General features: G+C 36.6%; 1 protein-coding gene across 13 annotated transcripts in view; it reads right to left on the reverse strand.

The window, feature by feature from the left end:
* adgrb2 (adhesion G protein-coupled receptor B2) overlaps positions 1-14,887 on the reverse strand; it is a 250,905-nt gene that overhangs the window by 109,805 nt on the left and 126,213 nt on the right. For 12 of the 13 annotated variants that reach the window (XM_042012224.1, XM_042012229.1, XM_042012225.1 and 9 more), the window contains exons 4-5: positions 14,095-14,283; positions 3,838-3,999 (exon numbers count right to left, since the gene is read on the reverse strand). In XM_042012224.1, coding sequence (XP_041868158.1) covers positions 3,838-3,999; positions 14,095-14,283 — 351 coding nt within the window. The remainder of the gene's footprint in view (positions 1-3,837; positions 4,000-14,094; positions 14,284-14,887) is intronic. The other variant, XM_042012232.1, reaches the window with a different exon arrangement.

Here is a 14,887-nt window from a genome sequence, read left to right on the forward strand (position 1 = left end):
CAATTTAAATGACCATAAGAAATTGAATAACCACATGTAAGATTGCTCAAAAGACAAGTCAGACTCTCTTTTATGTGCAAGACGAGCAATAGTTGCGCCCTGTTTGACAATAAAATGTGGACATAGAATAATCATCTGCAATTCAGCATCAGACGTTTGCTAGTAAACATAAACCTAATATTTTCTGGAAATGAGTCTTCTGGATAGAATCTGGCTTAAATTAGAAAGGTGCTCAGAATTTTATAAAAAGAACCCCTGCCTATTAAGAATTAGACTAGATCGATTGTACTTGTGTCTCAGCTGCAGCTGGTAGGTGAACAGACCACTAGCAGAGGGAAGAATTTAATATCCTTGATATACCTCAAAATTTTCAATGAATCACCTGAAGAGCCACAGACTAAAGGTTTGCCATGGTCCTCACAATCTTCCAATCTTCGATGACCAGTGCATGAAAGATAGCCCAAAAAATTCAAAGTAAAGACCATTTGCAAGAATAGACAAATATACTTAGACATGAATCAAAAGTATTTTACAAGCTGCTATGGGTGTTATATTACAGACCTTCAAGATGCTTAAAGCTTTAAATCCTTTCTAATACCTAAAATGTACTTATTCTTGCTTAATCCTTAATTAATTCATTTTTAAACTCCGGTACAATAGACATTTACAGCAAACACTGATGTGATCGCTGATGTAAGTAGTTAATTTCAATTATTAAACTTTTAACAAAATATTAAAGTCACAAAACTGTCTTTTTATACTGCCCAGGAAAAGTTTTTGATCTGTTTCAAGTAGGGGTCAATTTGTCTCTTCATTAACAAGAATAGACAATTCTTTTTATTTTAGCTTTGCACGGGGGATTGAAGCACATTCCAGAGACAAAGGCAGTAAAGAGCCACAAAAATATACTTCCACAGATATATTTCTGTGGTTCTCTCAAGTTGGAAGGCATTGCCAGCTCTCCTTGATAATGCGGTCACTCACGCTGTGTGTGACACATACTGTGCTGCTACAAGTTAAAGCAAGACTGTGATGGTGAGAGGATGAACAGAATGAACTGTGAGCGAGGTTAGGAGAGTGAATGTGCTTCTAAAGCAAGATGAAATCCCTAAATTCCCCTACATTGGCCATCACTCAAAAAAAAAAAAAAAAAGGACCTTAAAGATCAGCACATATACGATGATCCAAGAATCTTACAGAACTAAAAGCCTTTTGCTGGAGGAACAAAATATAATTGCCCAAGTGCACATTTGATCCTTCAAAAAGGATTTGAAGTGCAGTACTTGACAACAAGGATATTTCTACATGTGCATTCATACAGAGGGTCATAGGTTATTTTCCTTTGTTGTTATTTTGCTAATTTAAAATCTTAAGAAAAAAAAACTTTATCAAGGAATGTTGCATTTGCTCATAAATTTACTGTAAATCAAGACTTTACACACCAAAGTACTATATATAAAAATTTAACACCTGATTCTAGTCTCTCTTTTGCACAGTCACACACTCAGATGCAAATACATAGATTCCCTTAAAGGAAATGCTGGAAGGAGATCCCAGCATTTTCAGTAGGGCAAAACACGAAACGAGACAATTTTGCAGTCCTTTTGTTCGGCAACGGGGGCTGCTGCATTTTATCCCCCTTTCAGGCTTCGGTAGCATACACAGTCCGGTGGAAAATGAAAGAGAATTATTTGCCTCAGTCTTACCAAATAAAACCACTTACTCTGTGATAATTTCTCAGGCTGTGAGTGATTACACACTAAGCAAACACATTCAGACTGAAACCAATTCAGGAGAAAAAAAAGTCCATTAATCACGAAGCAGCAACCAATTTTCATATAAACTGTGTGCTGTTTTAATATCTGTGTGTGCATTAACATCTTTATTCCAACATAAAATTCATTTATAATCTGACAACACAGACAGCCAGAGCTATTCAAATGACTAAAATAAATATGCTCTTGTTATGTTTAGGGTCTAAAATTAAAAAGGCAGAGCCAATGCATATATATATATATATATATATATATATATATATATATACTTTAAATCTCACAGAGAGAAAAAAATGCAGTTGATGCTAATGTTTATTTATTTATTTTTATATCTAAGCCAAATGGAATCTGGAAAATTGTTCAGTGGTAAGCTGCACTGATTCATATCATATGTTGTCCAACTGTTTCTTCACAAAGACTGCGTCATCAAAACTTTATCGCAGTTACTCCTGAGTCCTATCCCATTTCAGCCCGATGTTCAACTGGACAGTCTGGGACAGTCCTGCAGTAGCCTTGACAGCAGAATTAGATAGGGCTGCACCCTGAGACTCATTGCTGTTCTTGACGAGGTAAAGTCTTAATAGGTAATCTCAGAGACAATAATTGAGGTGCTTTGTGGCAGGACTGCTCGGCAATCTATACCAAGTAAGCCATGGAAGAAAGCATGCAGGTCCAGCCTATTTGCTAGGCTACCATTATACAGGTGAAGGCAAGTTCTAAAATCAGCAATAATCCCATGGCTTGGGGGAAAAAAAAGTTGGAAAAAAAATGGCCTGTATTCTGACTGGCAAGTTCTCATATTAGTTTAAATTACTCTAACAAATTGTTGTAGTTACAGGTTACAACATAAATTAAAAATAAAATGTGTTTTAATCATGCTACACATCCTATATTATGGCAGTCTGTAAATATAGGAAAGCAGATGCAAATGACAATATAAAGATAGAAAACCATGGTTTTGGAAGCACTTCTGGGTCCATATGAAAATTTTATATAGAAGTTCTTTTAATACAGGTGTGTTGACTTCTTTTTAAATTAATACAGAGCTTAATGATTTGAGCAAAACAAAACAAAACAAAACAAAAAAAGAAGCAATGCGTCTTTTGAAAGTGCAAATGGCCAACAAACATAATTAAAGGCATATTAGAATTTTGACAATAATGTTTAAAAATTAAGGCGTTAGGACCAACAAGGTCTTCATTAGGGCCATGTCTGCTGTGACAATATAAGGATGAAAGCAGACCACTAATTGATTTTAGACCATAGCAACACAGATCATCAGAGGTGTTAGCATGCTAATGCTAGCTAATTACAAAGACCAAATAACTAGCATATTATTAACAGGAAAAGAGGTGTTACAGATTTTTTGGGGTGTGACTAGGTGTTGTTAAATTGTTGTCCTTTATTATTAATCACAATTCTTAACTTACATTAAGTGTCAAATTTTGCCTTTGTCATTTCTTGTACGTGTACAACCAAAACTAAAAACATTGCTGCAAATCCCAAACTATGATCTACTATGCTAACTCTATAATAAACATAAAATTTTATTAAAGTTTCTCTACAATGAAAAAGTTCTGAATCAACAGACTGATTATAATGCATCCTGAGAGAGACAAGGTGTCTTTACCAAATGTGCAACCTATTCTTGTCAGCATTTCTGCCCAAGTTCACAAGTGACAATTTCTTGTAGGTATTTTCCCAAATGTAAAAAGATTTTTACAAAAGTCAAACTGTAATCAAATTTTAAAACAATCCTTTCAATGTTTCTTGAGCTATTTCAGTCTGGATGAAAGTGTTTGACTCAGCATGATTCCCTGTTTTGATTCTAAAATATAAAATCAGCCTTTGACTGGATTCTGACAGAGGTGAAACAGTGAGAGGGATTTTTATAGTTAGTAACGAAGCTGTAATGGAAGAGCACAAAATATTACAAATGTTTGTACATACATACATGACATGTTTTTGAGTTATTGTGACTTGGAGGAAAATGAGGACAAGGTCATGCTTTAAAGAGAAAGAGAGAGACGTGGTGTATCATGTTAATGGGGATGGTACTGACCGGGACACACCGCTATGTTGCAGAGTTTGGTCTGAATCTCGGGCCGTCCGCAAGCCATAGCCTCGCCTTCATCCATACACTTCCTGGCTCGCGTCCTGGACCCCCGCCCACAGGTCACAGAGCACAAACTCCATGACGACCACTCCTCCCACTGCCCATGCACTGCAAACACCCATAAACATGACGCACAAACACACACACACAACATGGGGATGAGGAATGAGAGAGGAAGGGAGGGGGAGAGGATGTAGCACCCCATGGCAGGCAGGAAGGTTAGAAAATGAGAAAGATGTTAGAATTTATGAGTATGAGAACATTCCTTAAAATACAGGATGGAGGTGACCTTCTGACCTCCGGAGTACATTCCAGTTACAAAAGGAAACAAAGAACAAAGAACATGAGACCGCACTTACATGATATTACATGAAAGAAAATGAAGAATGGGCATTGATATTTGAATTCATGCACTTCTGCAGCTCAAATTAAGACAATGAAATGAATGTAGAAAGTTTGCCTCTGAAATAAGAAGCTTCAGTCACTTAAGCATTAAAATGCATCTCCTCCTTTTTTCCCTTTTTATTTTATTATTTTTTTTATCCCATTTTAGTAACAGATGAAGTAGAAATAAACAGAAACAGAATAAATGAGCTCTGGGGTGAACTTTGTAGTTCAGGAACCTCAGATGCTGCTCGACTGAGCGACAGTTCTTGCAGGAATTTATCTTCTTGATCCATGTTTCTGGCAGATTCTGCCATGTATATGTAGGGAAACACACACACACACTCTTTCAAGCCCACATTCAAAGTAATAATTGCTAAAATTATTTGAGGATGGCTTCCTATAATTGGATGGAATAATGGTGGAAATGCTGATATTAATGGGCAAAGAATGCAAAAAATAATGGCTATGCCAAATAAGGAAACAATGGATGACAGAACTGATTAATGAATGTGATAAATGGACAGAATAAGAACATTAAAAAAGAGTGATGATACGAGACATTGAAAGAACATAAAACCATTGGCTCATAAAGTTGGAACAGCTATGGAAGAAGAAAAAAGAAGACTAAAGTAAAAAAAAGAAGGAAGATATTTTGAAATATTCAGCAACAGACCAGAGGATGCTGAACTGTGCTGCGAAGAGGTGGAAGAAAGAGAGAAGAGCAGAATCTGAAAGATGCTGGAGAGGGAGTTAGTGAGACAGAAAGCAGGATATAGAGAAGGGGAGGGCCAGAGGGTGGGAGCGAGAGAAAGTTAGAGACAGGAGGATGGAGATTGCTGGTTCTGTGTTGAGCAAAGCTAAATAAATCATGGCAATAAATAATTAAATCTACTCTGTGAAGAAAGGCTCAGAGGAGCGACAGTGGAAGGCGGAGAGAGGGAGAAGATGTCTGAAAAAGTGTGGAGATATGAAGAGCTAGTAAATAGTAAGATGCAAAAATTAAATTCAGAAAAACATGGTATCAGTGTATCTCTGTGTTGTGGTACCAAAAGACTATATGTTGTAGGGGTTGTATATGGCTTTGGAAAGCATTGGAGCTTCTCTTACTACACATTTAATGACACCCTTTTTAAAGTTATTTCACTTTGTGGGAAGGGTGAATGGAAGCTGATTCCACTAGTGTGTTTTGGTAAATATTTCTTCTCTCATGTGTTTGAACATGGGTATGTTAGAAGGCTGCATTCAGTTTATCTGCTGAAAGTAGAAAGTTTTAGTCTGCCATTGCAAAGCTGAAAAAACAAGCATAGGTCTGGAAACTCTTTTTTTTTCCAACAGGCTTCATTAGCCTCAAGAAATGGAAAAATACAAGTTAAAAAACCACAGCATGTCTGTCCTTCTGAATCTTTTAACCACCCTGTTCCTCCAAAAATGTTTAGACCAAAGTCAATCCAAGAGACTGTTACACATCACTGGCAGCCATCTTGCTTGTTTATGAAAAGGATTCATTGGTGCTTCTTTTTTAAATGTTGAATCAAACTTGTCTGTAAAGGTCAGATGTCTTTTGCCAGAAAATTTAAGTTAATTTGTATAGTCGCATTTCCAGTGACTTGAGATTTGACTTGGACTTGCAATCAAAAGACCTGAGACTCGACTCAGACGAGTGATTTAAGACTCGTTAGACTTTTCTCTCTGTTCGGTCTCCTGTCTGCTGTGTTGTCATTTCCTCCGACGTAACAGTGACATAATGTCACACAAACACAGATGCGTCCGTAGTGCACGAACAATCAATCGCATAATTCACTGATGAACACAGCTTTTGCTACAACACTGCTGTAACTTTTGCGTATTAAATACTTGAAATACTTAAGAGGGACCATTATGAGAACAGGAAACTGGAACGTCTGTTTATTGAACACGTTTGTTTTCCAGTGAATGTTGAACTGAATGAAACATATTTGCAAATAAAGAACTTGAATGTGAACTTGTTCTGATTATGTGAGGTCGAAAATTAAATCTAAAGTTTTTTGTGCAAATTACTTCCACCTGTGCTCAAAAAATTATTCAGAATGTCAGCTTTGGTTAATAATTTGGGCTCTAGCTGCTTTTATTTGACAGTAGTTTGACAGAGAAGGGGGTCATAGAGAGCAGGGAATGACATGCAGCAAAGGGCCCCACGCCAGGACTCGAACTTGGCTGGCTGCACTGAGGAATTGTAGTCTCTGTACATGGGGAGGTGGCACAACCAGTTGAGCTACATGCTGCCCATAAACTTGCTTTAATATTTAGGGAAAAGGTTAGCAAAAAATAGCTTTTGTCAAATATGACATGTCACTAAAAAAAGGTTATTCTGAAAAATCGATCAAAAAATACAAACCTTTGTCTACGAATCTTTTTACATCTGTTTTATGTGATATAATTTAAGGTCTAGAATTTTTTTTTTTTATTGCAAAACACAGTACTATAATTCATCTTCTTTCTCAAGTTCAGTCTTTCATTCTTACTTCTAACCCACAAAAATGTAAATGAACTGAACTTTGAACTAGTTTAAAATTAAAATAGGGAACCATGAATGTGAACTATTCATTTTAACCTGCTGGAACATAACTTTTTACTAGTTCGAGAGAAGCATGAACTTGCACTAAAGATAATGAATAATTCTTAATTTAATGTCTATTTTTAATGAATGTGTGATTGCCAGCATAATAAAATGTTCAGACTTTACTCATATTTTAATTTCATTTACCTGTTGTTGAAAATGGATTAGAACAAATGTGTTGAGAAAACAGTATTGAATTTGTCTCACATCCTTAGTGGATCATCAGGACATGATGATGGACCTGCTGCTGCGGTGTCTGAAACTGAAGGCCACGTGGTTCATGATGTTAAGCTTTGCAAATACCGATATTTACAGTAGTACTGAAAGGCTAAATATATATTATTGCAATGCAAAAAACAAACTATAAAACAAAAACAAACCTTTTCAAGGCTATGACTACATAGGCAGACAAACTGTACTTTCTGTCTTTCTGTGAACTCATTCTGCTCTGCATCTTATAAAATGTAGACAGAGGGATCTTTCTGATGCAAACCTCTAAATAAATAATAAATGTAATACAGACAATACATAACATGGGAATGGGAAATAACAGAGTCCAAAGCTGCTTTTCATTACAGTAGATTAAGATAAACACCTTATTATAACTTATTATCTGCAATTAGACCTCTTACGGGAGTCTGCAGGGGTGACTTGCTTTCGGCCTCATACGGCCATTTTTCACTCTTGTGCATGTATAAAAGCTGCATAAGGATCGATTTTAAAACAGCTGCTACAGCCCAGTTTTAAGTTGTAATTTTAAGTGGAATTTCTACATCATATTCTGTAAATCTCAGTCTTGTTTATTTCTTCCTCAAAATGCACCATTTAAGACGATTTACAGGGATTTTCAAGCTTTAAAACCGCAGCATACTCCAACAAACTAACAATGCTACAGGTGTGTGATTGATTTGAAAGGTAGGAGTATTTCAATATATGTTAGGCTAAATAATATCAAACATGAAACAGGAACTCATTACAACAACAAGCAGGGAAAATCAAAAGAAAAAAAAGAAAATTTGTGAGGCATAGTATTTATTTTGGTGTTACACCACAAGATTGAACATAAGACATTATTTCTCTGGACTGAATCTCCCAAACTGCATCTGAAGCCTGGCAGCGTGAAAGCTGTAAGCTGTAAAGATAGGCTAATATCCTCACATTCTGGAATTACAGCTGTACTCAACCACTTAAGATGTTACTGTTTTATGCCATGAAAACACAATTTTAACCTTAAAAACAGGAGTTGCAATATGTAATCACTAATAAAAAAAAAAAAAAAAAAAAACACAGCCGGCCTGTGATCAGCTTTGTCCATTGACAGAAGATATAATACCATCAGTGTTGCAGTCGTGGAGCGATGTTGAGTTAAAAGAAATTAAAAAATAAAAAGTACAATGGCTACTGCTGATCAAGAAAAGAGCAAAACATCTAGGTCAATGTTCGGTCAAAATAAATAATTATAAATAAAATAAATCCAGTTCATTAACTGCAAGATTGTTTTTTTTTTTTTTTAGCTAGATTTCTAAAGATAATGCATGCAAATTAAATCTCCAGATTACAAATTCACACAAGAAGCTGAATTTACCCATGTTTAAGGAGAATGACTTTTAAATAAATTTAACTAAATGCACCTGTGTGTGTGTGTGTGTGTGTGTGTGTGTGTGGAGTGTATGTGTTGTATAAACATATCTGTGTCTAATTTCTCATTTCTTCCATTGATACGTACATGCTGTTATATTGATCCAGATAATTAATTACCTTCAATTTTGTGTATCAGACAACAGCATGGCTATTTTAAAAAAAATGCTGTAAAGAAGTCTGAGTGCATTATTATAAGTGTGTGTGCTATCTTAATAAATCTGCCATGCGTGCACTGCTGCATCCTTGGATGAACCCTCGATCTCCTGCTTGAATGATTGTTGAGTGGTGGTAAACCATTTAACTTTGCACTGACCCACTCAGATTGTATTCGTGATACACTAAGATTCCACCCCATGTTTTAAATGTCACTGAATTTATGGTAAATTAGCTGAAGCTTCACAGAACATAACTACTGGAACTACTCCGCATTGCATGCTTTGAGGAATGCAAGCTATAGACTTTGTCACATTGTTGGACAAATTTTGGATTAGTTTTGGCCAAGTTTTGAGTTTACTCTTCACTACCACGTTATTATCTGCATGATATTATTTTTAGGAATTTAGGACATGAAAAGAAGCAAGGAAATATGTTGATTTTCAGTGAACTGGCTTTTGGTCCAAACTGCTAACACAAATGAGTCAAAGAAAGAAAGAACTCTGCAAGAGACTGAGTGTATGTACTCACTGCCTGTGTGCTTTGCTTGTTTCTAGATACTAAACATAGTAAAGGATGTTAGTTAACATCATTTCATTTCCTAATTTTAAACAGGAGGATGGATGTTTTTTTTTTTCGTAAACAGCAGGCTTGAAAGGCAAAACTCACGTGGGCAACATAAGCTGTTCTTGTGTATATAGAATTCTGTTTTCGAATAAAACTAAAAGATTAATTTTTGAGGGTTTTCTGTTATGAATCTGTGTTTGTTTTGAATGGTGCCTGCCTATTAAATGAGTTTGATCACTTGTTACCATTCCAAATTATATGACCATTAAGAGACCTTTTACTGCCTCCAAGAGGCAAATTGAGCCAGCATTACCTAGTGATAATAAGCATAGTGGAAAAAGTCCATATCTGGATGTAGAGAAGCTGGTGGCAGTGTTAATCAGCTGAAAGACCGTCTCCATGGGACTGGAGTTCAAGTCGTATATCAGATCATAACTGACCCCTGAAGGAATTTAGCCACTTTCTAGGAGCAGGTGGCTCATTATTATTTGAATTCCACTCAATACTGTTTCATCAGGCTTTGGCAACAAAACTTGCTCCGTTTTAGGTATAAAAAAAAATTTGTTAGGATTAGGAAAAGATTGTGTTCGGGGTCACGTGGCTACCTTTTCAAAAAGACACCAGCAGCATTTTACATGCACTTACATGTGTAATTTGCTTTCTGGTAGCCAGTGATCAAAATGGACATTATGAGACTAACAAATTTTGTGCGGCAGTAGATAAGGTCACCTACTTGCCATATTTAGGGGTAAAGGTGCCCATTTAATCCATTTAGTGGGGTGACTTTAAGCTTTTTTAGCTGATGGACTATGGTTGTTAAAAGCATATTAAATGTTGACTTTAAGTCTTAAATTGCAATTTCAGCAACTTCATTCAACATTCAATTTACTGCGGTCTTGATCAGCATGTCTGTGCACGTGTCTCCCTCTGTGCATGGCATCACATATTTGTTTATGACTCCTCATCAGAACAGAGAGACATGCAGTGAGGTATTAAAGGGATTAACAAATCAAGCAAGTATGTAGAATCTACCATGTTTTTTTACTTTAAAAAAAAAAAGTCAATCACAAGTTCATTAAAGACTTCTATGTCTCTTTGCTACCACCCCCACAGTCCCAGTCTACTTAAATTTGGTGTGATCACATTCAGGCATTCCCTTGAGTGCCCCTAAACCCCTGTAGAACCACGTCAGAAAACATCAGAGGAGTGGAGGGTGAAATTAAATAATAAATGGAACATAACACAGCAACCAATATCCCATCAAAGGAGCAGCTGAGGATATTAATATCGACACGGAATGGAAAATGAGCCGCTTAGACATACAAATCGGCTGGCACATTTGCATAAAGACAAGATTAGCATATCCACTGACAGGGAATGAAAATATTCCTTTTTTTTTTTCCATTTAGTTTTTTTATGAGCGAACTGCTGGAATCAGTAAACACTCACATGCAAAACTCTGATAAAGTGCAGAAATACATTTTGGAAAACAACCTTACTTACCAAAAACCATCCCTTGAAATAGCTAGCGACGCCAAAACAGTCTCAAAATAACATCCACACTATAACACATGCACACATACACAAACATGTATGTCACAAATGTGTGTACACTCATCAAATATACACAAACACTTTGGGGGGACTTGTGCCAAATAGGTAGCACAGTACATATGCATAGAACAGTACAAATGGAGATGTTTAGTCTTCTTTCACTAAACACATACTTTATGTGGTCTTACAGCAAAATTAATGGAGAACTATTTAAACACTGAATAGCAATACCACAACAAAAAAAGGTTTCTAATCTGACCCTTGTTCAACAAGGAAGGACTTTACTACACGGTCATAGGCTCAAAGTGACTTACATTCCTGCCCCTGTGTGCTTGTATTTACATGTATGTAAATGGTGAATCAGGAAAGCCTATTTCAGCCCTGTCTCATCTAATGAGTGTTCAGCAGCCTCTGGAAGGCACGGCTAAATAATGCAGAGCTGTAGACCTGGTAGCTAGAACCCAATGACTATACTCCATGTTGTGACACTGACATAACAACATTAGTAGTTGCCCTAGCTTGATGGGCACATCCCTCCATCATTCACTTGGATTGTTATACTGCTGTTTATAGAGGACACCAATCCCATATCCCTGTGATCCAATCTCTTACCTGTCATTGGGTTCAGAGAGGTTAACCTAGAACTTTTCCTTTTAGCATGAGAGAAAGGCCTTATTATCTTCCTGCCAGACCGATGAAAGACAGTTCTGTTCTTGTTTTTGTTTCTTTTTATGTGCTCGGTAGACAGGGCTACTGTCAGTTAGCTTGACACTGCATTTGCCTAGACTGTCTTGATTCTAGAGGATGATCACTACTATGTATATCCTAAATTACATTGCCCCTCTTTCTACAATAGAACAGTGATTAGCAGTAATATTTTTAGGAAAATAGCAACCCCCTCACTGGATAGGCACAATATTGGGAAGCTAGCAAACTGCTCTGCAAGCCCAGTACAGCAAATCCAGATTTACTAAACTGGGCAATTAGCAACTGGCTGGCAATCATTAACGTTACCAACAGGTTCAGTTCCCTGCATCTGGTTTCAAACTAAAGGTGATGTACAAACACAGACAAAAAGCACAAGCAGTCTTTGCAAAATTGACAAAAAACAGTCAGAAGAGGCACAGAAATAAAAACAACCTGACTTGTTGATAATCAAGACAGGTCATCAAGAACACAGGCACATCTTGTTTCTTGTTGTCTCAACATTAGAAACTATTTTAATCAGTGTAACTACATTAAAGCCTCACAGCTAAAAAAATTAAAAATATGAAAAAAAAAAAAAAACATTCCTACTGACTGAACAGCCTTCGATCACCACAGCTTACAGCTAACCCCAGATATATGATAAACAGGTAGTGTTATAGAAAAAATAAGATGTTTGAATATAAATCTACCTCTTTACTGTCTGATGATGTTACATCCTCTGCACTCTTGTAAGACTAAAGCTGGATTTATAGTCATGTGGTGCACAATTGAGCCGGCATAGATGACGCTGGTATAATGTGCTCTCGCACTTGAGCGTAAGGTCATCGCGTTGTGTTTCAGTTTCTCTTCTGAATCTGAAGGTGGTAGTAGCATCGGCCGGAAAACTCCACAGCTCGGAGTTCTTTAGATAGTTTATTTCATGTCCAACAATAGCGGACGACATATAGTGCTACGATTCTGTGTAGCAGGTAGCACTCCTGCTACACTGCTGGAAGGAGTGTGCGTCAAGCCTCTGTGGACTTATACGGTGATGCCAAAACCGACCTTACGTAAACACTGTACAAGTATAAGTCCAGCTAACTTGAACATGTGGACAGTGGCATCCCCTGCTACAAAGTATTGCCGACCAATTCAGACAGAACAAATAAAGAGCTCCAAAATAATTTGGTTCTGTGGGTATTGCATTACTACTTCTACTTAAGTCAATCAGGACACATTTAGCATTTAAAGTACAAGTGCAAAGTAAATCACTGTATTCTTTAAAATACTGTGTTCAATGGATTTTTGCTCAGTCAAGAGAACTCCCTTTTAATTTGCTAGGGGAAAAAAGCGCTGTGTTCATGCCTTCCAGGTGCTAAATTAATGTAGAAAAATATATGCTTTTTTTTTTTTTTTTTTTTTTTTTAAGCTACAAAGAAATAGCAAATCTGTGGCCAACACATATTTATGCCAAATGCTTTCTCTCATCACAGATTGGACCTAAATCCTTTACCACACCCAGTGTAGGTAAGAGGTTACTGCTTGTTTGTACCACTTTTGTTAGATCTTTTTGACCACTACGTCTTAATTCCTTAGATAATAAAATACACCACTAATAGCACAAAAAATGTCCAAGGCGATCAGAGTAAAACATGACAAATCGCCTATGTCAACATTCTAAGACGCAAGGACAAATATTGGAGACAAGAAAAAGTCTGCAAGGGCAATGGATTGACTGTATATCTTTCTTTCTTTTAATCAAGAACTTAACTTTTTTTTCCATCTATGGAGGTCAGGACCATACAGAATTTCACCTCCATTGCAATCAGGCCAATCAAACAAGTGGCGGACAGAAAGCACTTCAGCATTTCATCTAGTCTGGCCTGTACTGGCAATCAAAGCGTAGCAGATCTGGCATTATGCAGGAAAACTCCCCTCAATGACTTGATTGTGTTGTTGTTGTGTGCGTGCTGAAGCAGAAAGCAAAAAAATCCAAAAACAAAGGAGAAAGAAGATATGGTTAACTGCACTCAGCTTGATTGGCAGAGCATGTATGCAAATAAAAATTTTACGAGACTGGTTAAAAATAATTTTGAGCTTTCATTGCATCTAAAATGAGACTGAATGCACTAAAGCTGAAGCTAAAAATGAGGAAAAAAGAAGCATCCTTGTATAAGTGCATATTTAGACATTTATCTGTTTATTATTCTCTAACAGATTAATTCCCAACTCATTTTTTTCCGGAAACATAAGTAATCAGAATGACACATATAAACAAGGAAAGGAAAATGAGAAAAATGCTTAGAGTGAAAGAGCTGAAGGGAGTTTAATATAGAGACCAGGAAGAATGAGCGTCAGAGCTGTGGCAGGTCTAATAGACTTACTGACATCAAACTCAGGTGTCGGTCTTTATCTTTCTCAGATGGACAGCAGAGTGAGCTGAAATGTTTTTTGCTACACTGTATTAAAATGATATATTGGGTATGTGCACCCATTTACTTTTCTTAAAAACGATGGGCATTCACACAATTTCTTTTTTTCTTACGTTAATGCTGCAAGTTGTCAGATCAGGTCTCAACCTGATCAAAGATAGCCAATGGACAATTTGTCCAACATACCTGAACTTATGATTCCGGGTTCCCCTGGACAGGAAGCTGTATTGTTGCACATGCGCGTTTCCCGCAGGGCACCACTGCACAGTGTCCCATAGGGAGAAGAAACACATGATCGGGTCCTCACTTGCCAGCCTTGTCCGCATGTGAGAGAACATACACTCCACTGTGACCACTCCTCTGCTGCAGGGTCACCTGAGGAGCAGGATGGACAAGGTGAGAAAAAAATAGTTCTTTATTTCATGATCCTAGTGGTAGGTATATAAATCTAATGTTTCTCCTTTGTCCTTAAGGTAGAGCAAAAAAAGTGGCTTATATGGTTTCTGAAAAAAAAACAAAAGTCTTCCATAATTACAAAGATGTTGTTAAAACATGTTCATAAATTTGAATGGGACTAAATATACTGTTGTATTATATTGTATATAATTATATATCCATAGAAAGTGATTAAGAACAAAAATGTAATTGTTGCTGGAGATATAGAACAAATCTTGTATTAATGCTCCAATACATTTCTAACAAAACCACGAGTATTAAACCATGTTTCCCTTAATACTGTTGTTAGGTATTCCCTTTGATATATATATATATATATTCATATCATATCTTCAGATTTTATTTATATTTATTGATTTGCACATTCATATAATATCTACACTTTTTTCTTTTATTTTAGTTACAATAGTGAAACAAAAGACAAACAGAATTGTCAGGGTTGCGAGGGGGAGGTGTGGACCCAAATGTGGGCTTGAAGAGGCAGACTTTTGCAGAAGTTGAAAGGTTTTACTAACATTAACTG

Source organism: Melanotaenia boesemani, chromosome 17 (genome assembly GCF_017639745.1).
Source record: "Melanotaenia boesemani isolate fMelBoe1 chromosome 17, fMelBoe1.pri, whole genome shotgun sequence".
Lineage (NCBI taxonomy): Eukaryota > Metazoa > Chordata > Actinopteri > Atheriniformes > Melanotaeniidae > Melanotaenia > Melanotaenia boesemani.